The sequence below is a fragment of the Pituophis catenifer genome, unplaced genomic scaffold (genome assembly GCF_029215685.1).
Source record: "Pituophis catenifer annectens isolate HBS135680 unplaced genomic scaffold, rPitCat1.0.hap2 SCAF_1, whole genome shotgun sequence".
NCBI lineage: Eukaryota > Metazoa > Chordata > Lepidosauria > Squamata > Colubridae > Pituophis > Pituophis catenifer.
Genome location: NW_027256881.1, coordinates 217,073,908 through 217,085,943, shown reverse-complemented (window position 1 = coordinate 217,085,943; position 12,036 = coordinate 217,073,908). Strand labels below are relative to the sequence as shown.

General features: G+C 36.6%; 1 protein-coding gene across 2 annotated transcripts in view; it reads right to left on the bottom strand.

The window, feature by feature from the left end:
• Positions 1 to 7,675: 7,675 nt before the first annotated feature.
• DARS1 (aspartyl-tRNA synthetase 1) overlaps positions 7,676 to 12,036 on the bottom strand; it is a 59,147-nt gene continuing 54,786 nt past the window's right edge. Inside the window, exons 14-16 of one of the 2 annotated variants that reach the window (XM_070957025.1) lie at positions 10,228 to 10,339; positions 8,866 to 8,937; positions 7,676 to 8,187 (exon numbers count right to left, since the gene is read on the bottom strand). In XM_070957025.1, coding sequence (XP_070813126.1) covers positions 8,096 to 8,187; positions 8,866 to 8,937; positions 10,228 to 10,339 — 276 coding nt within the window. In that variant the 3' untranslated portion in view covers positions 7,676 to 8,095. The remainder of the gene's footprint in view (positions 8,188 to 8,865; positions 8,938 to 10,227; positions 10,340 to 12,036) is intronic. The other variant, XM_070957024.1, reaches the window with a different exon arrangement.

The window sequence follows — 12,036 nt, the reverse complement described above, 5'->3', positions numbered from 1 at the left end:
ATTCTATTCTATTCGGAATTTGGGGGTTTCATTTTGATCTTTTGTAAACCCTCAGCATTTCTTTTAAAAAAGAGATGATTAAAAAAGCAAAGCAAAATACATTGCAGATGGATTCAGATCTACTGTCGATCTCGGACACATGACAACCTAACACAGGTAGTCCTCGACTTCTTATCAAATTGAGCCGAAAATGTATGTTGTTAAGTGAGATGTTTGTTAAGTGACTTTTGCCCCATTTTATGACCTTCGTAGTCGTCACAGTTGTTAAGTGAATCCGGCTTCCCCATTGACTTTGCTTGTCAGAAGGTTGGAAAAGCTGTTCACATGATCTTGGGACACAGCAACTATCACAAATTTGCACTAGTTGCCAAGCATCCAAATTTTGATCATGTGACCACAGCAATAGTGCAATGGTCATAACTCTGAAAAATGGCCATGTCACTTTTTCCAATGCTGTTTTAACTTTGAACAGTCACTAAGCAAACTTGTAAGTCAAGGTCTACCTGTATAAAATTCATAATTGGAACAAGTAGAAAGCAAATAGATTTCACAGTAAACAAACATCCTTTAAAAATGTCTGAGTAAATTTTCATCTGGTTTTAAAATGATAGCAAGATAGCAGTGTTGGTGGCAGCTATCACTGAGTTACAGCTGAGTTACTAGAAATGATGTAGTGTAGTCCTGTCTTTGCCATAGTTAAATCCTGATTTTCTAGGTATGGTTTTCTGCATTTGTACAAGACTCCATAAGTAAACCATAAATCATAAGAGCTGAGTTTACACAACATGGTAGCCTGCAGTAACACATAACAGAGCCTCAGTGGTGCAGTGGTTAGACTGTAGTACTGCAGGCCACTTCTGCTGACTACCGGCTGCCTACAATTGGCAGTTCAAATCCCACCAGGCTCAAGGTTGACTCAGCCTTCCATCCTTCTGAGGTGGGTAAAATGAGGACCCAGATTGTTGGGGGCAATAGGCTAACTCTGTAAAACTGTTTAAAGAGGGCTGTAAAGCACTACAAAGCGATATATAAGTCTAAGTGCTATTGCTATTACATTTGAATGTTTCTGAGCAAAGAACCCAAATAGAATTTTTTTTCTGACACCAATTATAAGTTTTGTCTCCTGAATTTGTTCATCTTCTGATTAAAGAGTTACGGTATCTATATTACCCCGAATATTTGGACTTGATCAAAATATCCTCTGAAAAGTTGGCAATAATCAATTAAATTTATATGCTTTTCATCTCACCGATAAAGTGACTCTAGGCCTTTTGCCAGACTTCCTTTATCAGTTTAAATTGGATTTTCCTATTAAGCTTTTGAATGTCAACTTTTATATTTCTTGGCCATTTTGTTTTATTGGATATTTATTAGTGCGAGTTAAATATATTCTTTTGAACTGGAGAATTGGTAAAAGAGAAAAGTCAAAAAAAGCAAGACAGAATAACCGACAGCAATTTTCTGTTGAAGCTGGATTAAAAGCTATAGGTTAGCTGCCCAACTAATGAGTTTATCCTTGAAGATTAGGATGGATGTATAGCAAGGGACATCCCCTCAGAAAGGAAATATGCTGAGGCTGCAATGGGAGCAATAAATTGGTGGCTAAATGGAGCAAAGTATTATTTAAAGCTATAAGTAAGGGGTAAATGAGCAGAAAAAGGCCTTGATACTGCAATTATTTAAAAGAAATATGTACTTTGCTGCCACTATCTTTCACTCTTGTTATCTCTCCTTTGCTGCAAAATGAAGATAAAGTAGTTTAAGGCTTGTAAATCAGCTGTACTTTGATATGTTACTTCTTTGATATGGAAGTATCATCTCCTTTAGGAGACTGAAATCATCACAGGAGTCGTCATCAGCAAAATTAAAAAATGATAACTACCGTAGATACTTCTCACATTGCTCTGGAGTCAGTGACTTATGCACAGTCCATTTGTTTATGTAAGAGCTGCCCATGGGTTCAAGGGGACAACTGAAAAACATTAAAATGTCTTCCAGTGAAGAGCTGGCACCATGTTTTCCAGAAAATACAGTTTTGTTAGTTTCCATGTAAGACTAAAGTCTTTCCCTTTACTAAATGTCTATGGAGATTCTCACTCATCTAGGTCATAGTTGTCCTAAAGGTGCTTTTTCAAGAGACAACTGGACTTTCTTGGGTTTTTTTGAAGATGTTTCGCTTCTTATTCAAGAAGCTTCATCAGCTCTGGATGGAGGGGAATGGAAGGACCTCCAGTTTGAAAGAGGGGTCAAAGAGACTGTCTATGTCAAAATTGAACAGCCCTCTCAACAGAGGTGGAGGGATACAACATCTATTTCCAATCTACAACCTTTCAGCAATTCCAAGGCTTCACACACATTTGCAGTATTCAGGTGACCCTGAGGACACAGATAGACCTCCAGGTGACCTTAATGACCTGCTAAAAGAATGTAAATGTCCAACTGTCTGCAAGGAGTGTAAATCCTTCCCTTCCCCTCCATCCAATCAGAGCTGAAGAAGCTTCTTGGATGAGAAGTGAAACATCTTCAAAGAAAACCAGAAAGTCCAGTTGCCTCTTGAAAAAGTACCTTTGGGTTTCCCTTTATTAAATTCTAATACAGATATCATGTGGGAAAACTAATGCCATTAAATAGGTTTTTGAAATAGCAAATTCAGCAACCTCTGCATTGCTTTGTGCTTTGCATTGTCTTTAGATACCTTAATTACAACTTTGAATTATGCTCATGGACAGAATGGGGGCCAATTAAGCTGCTGCATTTAGCAAACAATTAGCACACTCAGATTAACAGGCCCTGCTTTGGCTCCAGCATTCTGGAACTGTTTAAGCTGTCTAAACCTTTTAAAAAGGCACCTCTGTGGAAAAAAACCATCCACAATAGATGAAATGGTGTGTAAACAAGGAGCATGGCCTCTCCAGGAACTGCTACAGTCATTACATTGCTTTTTACTGAATCTGGAGTATTCCCAAATTGCAGACCTGGGTGTTTTGTGGGTAGAAAGTCCTGAGTTTAACCCCGGCATCTCCAGGGATGGCAGATAAAGTTGTGATCAATTGTAACCAGTATTGACCGTGATAGTCTAAATGGGCCTTTTTCAAACTGGCTTCCAGGAATCATAGCTTTAAAGACATGAATGGATTCCACAAGAGATTAAGGGGGGAGGCGGAGAAGAGGAGGGGAAAGCCAATTTTTCTTGGGAAGGGAGTATGGGGGAAAAAGCCACCTTCAAACGCACTGAGCCATCTGTTCTTACCTCAGTGTTATAGTTCCTTTCATTGGCTGAAGATCACCAGCATTTGCAACTATGCTGCACGCATGGGGTAGCTAACTACTGTTCCCTCACAACGCACACCCAGACAAAATCTGATTCCCTGCCTACCCCCAAATTCTGGCAAACTGCTAATTCTGCAAGAGTGATTGCAGTGAGTTCCTCCTCCTTCACTTCCCTATAGTAGAATATGCATTTGTCTGTCCCCCAAAGTTCCAGCCAAAGGCAGCATCATATGCATAGCAATAGCACTTAGACTTATATACCACTTCACAGTGCTTTACAGCCCTCTCTAAGCAGTTTACAGAGTCAGCCTATTACCTCCAACAATCTGGGTCCTCATTTTACCCACCTCAAAAGGATGAAAGGCTGAGTCAACCTTGAGCCAGTGAAATTTGAACTGCCAAACTGCAACTAGCAGTCAGCTGAAGTAGCCTGCAGTGCTGCACTCCTGTGCACTGTGCCATCTCTGCTCTTATGCATAGCTACTTAGGAGTACATACAATTGAGCTGCGTGGCAATTAATCAAGAAAAACAGTTGCACCATTCATCTGGTCAGTTGGCCACCCTAGTTGCATTCCTTCTATCCTCCTTTTGTACTGTCAACCAGAGTTGCCTTATTGGGGAAATGGGTGCCATATAAATGTAATTAATAAATAAATACAATTTGTTTCTTTTTGTACCGTGACAGTGTCACCTAGAAACTCTGGAGATGATGGCAATTGAAGTTCCAAAGGTATAGAACAGGATTTTTCAAATTGTTTGATGGGGTGTTGTGAGGAATTAGAAAATAATTCATTTTAACACAGCCAATTTGCTATTATTGTGCTGTCTTTTGATTAGAGGTTCTGAATTTTTATTTTAATTAATAGGTTACTTAGACTGAACATTTTGAAAACCTCAGGTCTGGATGGTCTTAGCTGCCTACGTTCCTAATATCAAACCTGCCCCATATTCTTAGTTGCAAATATTCAGGAAATTCCGAGAACTTCATTTGGAAAATCACTTTTCAAAATCTCATTTAGGCGCTGTTTTAGAATTATGTTGTCGGCATCACAGATGAGTCAATAACTTTGCTATACAGACTTGCTATATTTACGATAAACCTTTAAAAATATTTTTCTATTGGGATTAGTGCCTGTAACATTATTTTTTTACTTATTTTGAGAAAATGTTGCAGAATGATTAGGTATGTACAGCATGTAATATAGGGTGTGTTTGTGTGACATGCTTAGGTGAGCCTGCCACAGTCCATGGGTAAGTGATTTCCCAAGTGACCAAGCCCTAAACAGATGCTCAAAGGACTGCTTACTTGAGTACAGCTATCTTGGCTAGTGTCCAAGCCATCTTTGCAGGGTTAAGCAGTTTTGCAGTAAAAATGGTAAAACCCAGAGTGTTCTAATCAGTGTTAGTGCTAGTTTTATCATCCCTTCCCCCAAACTGTGTACCTGTTTCACCTTCTCAGCACTTGCAAAGGAATGGAAGAAAAAGCCAAGCATGGCTAAAACAGCCCCATTAAGTAGTTGTTCTAGCTTCCCATTTTTCTGTTTAGAAGTTGAAAGACAGTAATCCCAAATTTGTCTTCTGAATTTGAAACTGTACCCAGGATGACAAATTACCAATAACAAACCTCAGATACTAACTGGGATCAAGATATTCTGCCTTTGGCAATTTCTTCTCAGGTTTCAGGGCCACCCAGTGAACTTGGTCTTATGTATTACAGAAGCACTCCATAAAATAGAAACTATGTTTTTGAGATTTCAATCTCGGGTAGATATAGATCTACACATACTATTATCTAACATTTATTTGAACATATCCTGTGGAGTTGATCTCTCTGGGTAATTGGATCCACTGTTGAATTGTTCTGTTGGGAATTTTTATTCTAATGTTCAGTTGAAATCTGGCTTTTTGTAACTTAAATCCATTATTCTATCGTACAATCTAGAATGAGGAAGGTCTTGATTTACTTCTTCAGTTTTCTTGGCAAGATTTCAGAAATGGCTTGCCATTACCTCCTTCCCAGGACTAAGAAAGAGTGTTTGGCCCAAAGTCACCAAGGCAGCACTAGAATGCAGTTTCCTAATTCCTAGCTGTATGCCTTAACCACTAGACCAAACTGGCTCTCATAATTTACTTCCATTTAGAATAGAATAGAATAACAGAGTTGGAAGGGACCTTGGAGGTCTTCTAGTCCAACCCCCTGCCCAGGCAGGAAACCCTACACCACTTCAGACAAATGGTTATCCAACATCTTCTTAAAAATTTCCAGTGTTGGAGCATTTACAACTTCTGCAGGCAAGTTGTTCCACTGATTAATTGTTCTGTCAGGAAATTTCGCCTTAGTTCTAAGTTGCTTCTCTTCTTGATTAGTTTCCACCCATTGCTTCTTGTCCTACCCTCAGGTGCTTTGGAGAATAGTTTGACAGCTTCTGAGATAATGTGAAGATTCATGTGCTTCAGCCTTTGTTGGAGCTCATTTCTAATCCCAATTTTTTTTTGTTGCTCTTCTCTCAATCCTTCTTAATGCATTGTTCCCAGAATTGGGACCTAACCAAGGCCACAAGGAACACACGAACTAGTTCCAAGATTTAAAAAGTACATTTACATTGATGAAACCTAAAATTACATTTGTTCTTGTTATAGTCGTGTTGTGTTGCTGGCTCATATTCAATTTGTAATTTACACTAACAATCCATGCATGCACCAAAAATACTAAAATGGAGCCCTACCCAAATAACACAAGTTCCAATCACAGCACCCATGAAAGAAACAAAAACTATTACTAGCCCCTTCTCCCTTCATAATTATTAATCCACAACCTACTTTGAAGATCTTCCCTCCCCTCTTGCCATGTTATAACTGATTTTTTTTTTTAATGGAAAACATTACAATTGTCTTTTGGTTACTTTCAGACCATTTCTGTAACTTGCTGAAATCTTCTGAAGTATATCTATCCCATCCAATTTAATTGAAATTTTGATAAGCACTCCCTAAACCTTTTCATCCACTGATAAAAGTACTAGAATAGAGGATGTAGGGTTGATTTTTTTTTTTAAAGTACCCTACCTGATACCTCTTTTTGATTTAGCGAATTAGTCAAAAAGTAAGATTGAGAAAAGAGTTTTATCCAGAAATATTAGATCTAATTGGGGAAAAGTAATTGTATTTGATTCCAGTTGGATTAACTGAATGTAAGATTACTAGGAATAAATCTGAGATAAATTATTATTTTTATATTCCACTTCGTAACATAAAAACACGGATAGGGAAGCAAGCAGCCATTACAGGTAGTCCTCATTTAGTGACTGCCTTATTTATTGACCATTTTTAGTGGACAAAAAATAACTTTGTGATCAAGCTTGGTATATACAATACAACCCTGGCATATATGACATTTTTGGAAAGAAGTCAGAGAAGAAAGATGATTAGGGGTCTTAGAAGCTATAACATACAAAGAATAATTTGTTGTACTAGGTATGCCCCGCAGGAACGAGGCATACCTATTCTAGTAGGACCAGGGGTGACCTGATAGGAATACTTGAAGGGCTGCCACAAGGAAGAGGGGCCCCACTTATTTACCAAAGCACCTGAAGGCAAGACAAGAAACAATGGATGGAAACTAATCAAGGAGAGAAGCAACCTAGAATTAATGAGAAAATTCCTAACAGTGAAAACAATAAACCAGTGGAACAAATTGCCCCATCACTGGAGGCTTTTAAGAAGAGCAGCTATTTCTCAGAAATAGTACAGGTCTCCTGTGTGAGCAGGAACTAGAATCTGTTGTCTGTCTTACTGACATTTCAGGTTTGTAAAGCAAAGGAAAGCTGAAGTAAGATTGTAAACACAGTCACAAGTTCACTTGGCAACCACTTCACTTAATGACCATGTTGCTGGTCCCATCTGTGGTTGCTAAATGAGGACTATCTGTATATGTTGCTGTGTATGTATATAACTGGTTTACTAACATAATTACGTTGCTTGGTTAACTTCACAGGTCTTAATATTTGAAGATATGTATTTTTTTAAACTTTCATTTCATCATAGCTTTAATACAATTTCTTTAACTCAGTATCAGTAGTGAGTTGCTCCCACCTGCACCATCAAATCTACTCCAGGATCCTTTGGAAAAATCTATGGATGCACAGAATAGTTGGGGAAGCAAGTGGAAGTTCTAATGTACAAGAATAAATCTGATTGTGTATTGCTAGATCTAGCTTTAAATGTACATTTTATATGTATATTTTTGCAATGTACCTTAATTCGTGGTAATGCCCTGTGTAAATAAAGCTGGCATAATTTTAGCATCAGGTAAGCATCAGGTACTATTTCAAAATAATATATTTCTCCTACAAAATGAAAAAACTGACACACAGAATTGTTAGAAGTTTTATTGCAATCTTTTTCATTTTGGTAAGATCAAACTGCTCACTATTTCCAGTTGCTTCTCAAGAAAATTCTTGCTCAATTTACTTTTCACACTGCATTGTTATTGACAAAAATGTAATCTGAGATTTTATTACCTTGCTGTCACATGTTGAAATAAACTATGCAAAACTATGAATTTTATTAAAATTTGAGGTTTTTTAAGAAATTTGCTTACTTACAAGGCAATACTGTAGTACTTTGATTTATTATTTTCTTAAAAAGTTATGACATTTTCTGTAGCACTCCAGATCAGTTAAAGTAGCTGAATTTAAACATTAGTAATGAGTTGAATGATTGTTATTGTGGCACTTGAGTAGATGAGATATCCTCCCACTGCATATTGATTTATGCTGGATTGTTGGAAGCAACATTAAATCTTTGAAACCTGACGTTGTAGTCTTCTTAAGGTGTGAGACGCTTTGGATCACGGGGAAACATGGATGTCTGCCGGACATTGCTCAACCCAAGATACAACATGGTGACTCTTTCTAAGCCTGTCAAAATTAAATCCAATCTAATTAATCTGAAGATGGAGTTATACGTACAACATATATTCACAAAAGAGAACAAACTTGCTGGATTATTTGTGATAAACCAAAGTCAGTACCAAATATTTTTCTCCAGCTGCCTCTGCCAAGTGCAATCTGGCAAAGGTCTGAGACAAATATCAGCAAAGTGGAATTGAAAGAGAACATTGGCAGGGTGGTGCAGTGCTATCTCTGACCTATCTAGATATCCTATAGTCTTCCACATAATTTGCATTTAAAGGAAAAACTGGATTACATTTTTTATAATATCTAAATTGGATTTTGTAGTAAAAAGGCGGTGGGTGGGATAATAGCAATTATTTTTATCACATTAGTAATATGAACCATAGAAACAGATCCCCATCAAACAGCAATTGTTTCTTTTCCTCATTATTCTATGCCCTGCTAGATGAAATAGAAAGAGGAACATGGCAAATAAATGTTATGATTTCTTTTGTGATTAAGGATCTTTCACTATCATTTCATTACTTCTTTGATAACTGGTTCATAAGAAAAGAAGAACACAAGGTTTATAACAAAATTAAAAAAAAACAACCTACCCTCAGAGATAAATGGTCGGGAATTAAAATCATGTGAATACAGACCAAAGTGAAAACATAATATAATGAATGTAAGCTACATTACCTATGCCGCCACCTGCATGGGGAGGTGCACCAAAACGAAACGAATCGATATAAGACTTAATTTTCTCTAAATCTGAAAAGAAAAATTGTATTTCAGATCAGGCCAAATTCTAATTAGCATCATGGAAAAAGCATTCAACATAGAAGAGAGCACCAATAGTAACCAATGTTTCAGCTCTTCACAACATTCCAATACATGTTTTTGCATTAATTCAACATGACTATCCAATGTTAGACATCTAGGTTGGTTTAGAGGTTAAGGCATCAGACTAGAAAGCTCTTAAGTTGTTAATGGACTTTTGCTGCTTAGAATTAAATGAAGTTTTATCTGTTTATAAGTAAGAGATGAGACATGGGAAGAAAAGTGCTTTGTTGTAGTATTAGAGAAGATGAAAAGCTATTGAAATTGTACTGATGAAGGGGGAACTTGTTTATCATTTTTTCTTTTAACATATTTTCCTTTTTGCACTTTTTAATTTTTTCTCATTTTACTCATAATTTTCTTAGCTTGTATTAGTTTCTTATCTTTGTACACTTTTAAAAATTTATTATTTTGTTGCCGAAAGGCAAGGCAGTTTGGCCAATGTAGTAGTTTTTGTTAGGTCAACTCACACATAGCTAGTAAATACACTATGAACAATGGCCTTTTTCCTAGCCTTAAAATACACTGATTTTCAGATGTCTAAAAGTACACAGAAGGCCTTGTAAAAGTCCAAAATATGGAGTACCCTCTCTCAGATTTTATATTTTCCCTTTTCTCAACTAGTTTTAATAATGATTTTGTTATTACTTTTAATTATTTTCTGTAGGTATATTTACTATGTTAGTGATCCAGATGGCCTGCCTAGGGTGGGATAGTATGGAGTAAATAGGTAAGAAATTTATAAACCCATTTTAAGAAAAATTCCATAGAACAGCTTTTATTATTTGAATGATATGTACTTTTTACTTTCCGTTAGACAAATATTTGACTTTCTTTACAAGGGAAAGGATATTCTAGGAGGCAACAATCATCTGTAAAAATTCCAAACTCCAATCCTATTAGTCCTATTTTGAGTTCTGACTCTGTTCTATTTGCTATCCAACAAGCTACTCAAATCATGATGTGGCCCAAGGCCCAACTTTTAAAATACGGATAATATAAAAGTATAATTTCTAGTTGTGCCAAATGAAGTATAGCCAACATTGAAGTCCACACATGTTCAAGTTGCTAAAGCTGAGAAATCCTGAACTAGGGAAAAAATACAGAATTATCTTTTTGCAGTCACAAGGATCATATGAAAATAAGCAATACCAGGCTCCTCTAATAAAGAGGTACCTTTGTTAGAAATGATATATTTAACTAATAGACCTTAGGAATTACCAATGCCATGATGTAAGGCTCTCTCAGTCAACAGCTCTGGATCATGAATTCTCTGTGCCCCAGACAGAATCTCTTCTCCTCTCATGAACATATCGTAGGAGTTGGAGGTTATCTGGGGGGGGGAGGGAGGGGGAAATGTGATTTAGTAACCAATGCTTAAGTATGCTTCAAAACTGGAATCTATAGATAATAAATGACATAGGATAAAGGCACTGACTACCATAAGCAATGTAACAGGAATATCTGCATAGGAGAAAAATGCTGCTTGAGGCAGCATCTGCCTGCTCCAACAATGATTGTATCCTTCCATCATGGTCTCCATGAGAAAAAGCACTTTTCTCTTTCCCTTGTGTACAGTTTTCAGAACTGCTGCTGTATACTAAATGGTGATTATTTGTTTTGTTTCACTTTGTCTTTCTTTTCTGGTTATAAGATTTATGTTTAGCCTGTAGGATTCTGACTATTGATAAAAAACTTGCATTCTTTAATTTTATTTCTTTCAGTTTTGAAAGCACAACATATGAAAGAAAAAAGAAAAACTCAATAAACTGCTTTATTCTGTAAAGATTATCCGGAAAGCAATCTTTATAACAGAGGCAGAGACAATACCCTCTTCTTGTATTGAATTATTTCAAGTTCACAGAGAACATTCTAGGGTCCCTGTTTAAGGAAAAAGCCTTTTCTAAACCTCTTTTCCAATTAAGATGATGTAATTTTTAGTGTTTAGAAGGTTCTGCCTCCTTAAATCAATTTACTCAGAAGCTATTGAGTAAAACACATGGTATTTGTGTTTTAGCAATACCTAGCACGGTATTTCTTACTAATATTACCACCCAGTTTTCCAGGTGTCAAACTCACGACGACACATCGTCATGTGATGTATCACAACTTTCCCCCCCTTTGCTAAACTGGGGGTGGGCGTGGCCAGCGCATGACACTTCTGGTCCGTGGGCTGCGAGTTTGACACCCAATATACCATGAGATACAGAAATTACCTCTAATTTGCATAGCTGTAAAAATAACTGGAGGAGAAAAACAGATCATTCCAAATAGGTAAGATGATAGGGAAAATTTACCCTTCTTTGGCAAGTGGCTAATGTAAAACAAGGCTTTGTGGTTTCACCACTGCTTAAAATAAGAGTATTTCAGCAGGTGGTACTACCTAGAAGACTTTAGCTCATCTTGGAAGCTAGTGCCTTGGTTACTATTCCTGTATAGGCAAGATTAGGCAGTTGAAAAAACATCCTGGAAAAAATCCAATGGAAAACCAGTTCTATAGAGCTATCATGAAAACAGCATAGGTTTATATAATCACCAAGAATAGGAAATTAGAAAGAACCAAGACACTAAGAAACATTTGATGAAAGTTCAGCTTCGTATTGGGAGAGATAGATGTTTTCTAACTTTGATAAGCAAGCAAGCAAGCAAACAAACCCTTTATAAAATTATAAAATAGGCATTTCTGGCTGCAAACTATAAACTGCATTCTAGTCAAATCACACTTTTTTTACAATGTCCATTTACTAAGTTAGAACTAAATACTATCGAATAAACTTTTCCTCCAGAAATCTATGCAAATTAATTTTTTAAAGTGTTTGTCATTTCCCCATTCTTTCAATTTTTTGGCATTCATTTTTTGTGTGTGGATAATTGTCTATACATAATTGTCATGACATTCTCCCCAAAATAGGAAGGATAGCTGTAGAAATATCTATAAGATATAAGGGTTCTTTGGCATAATAGTTTTTTCTTGCATCAGATATTTTTCACAGCTATTAGAAAGACAATGCTTAACTAGAAGGATTTTGC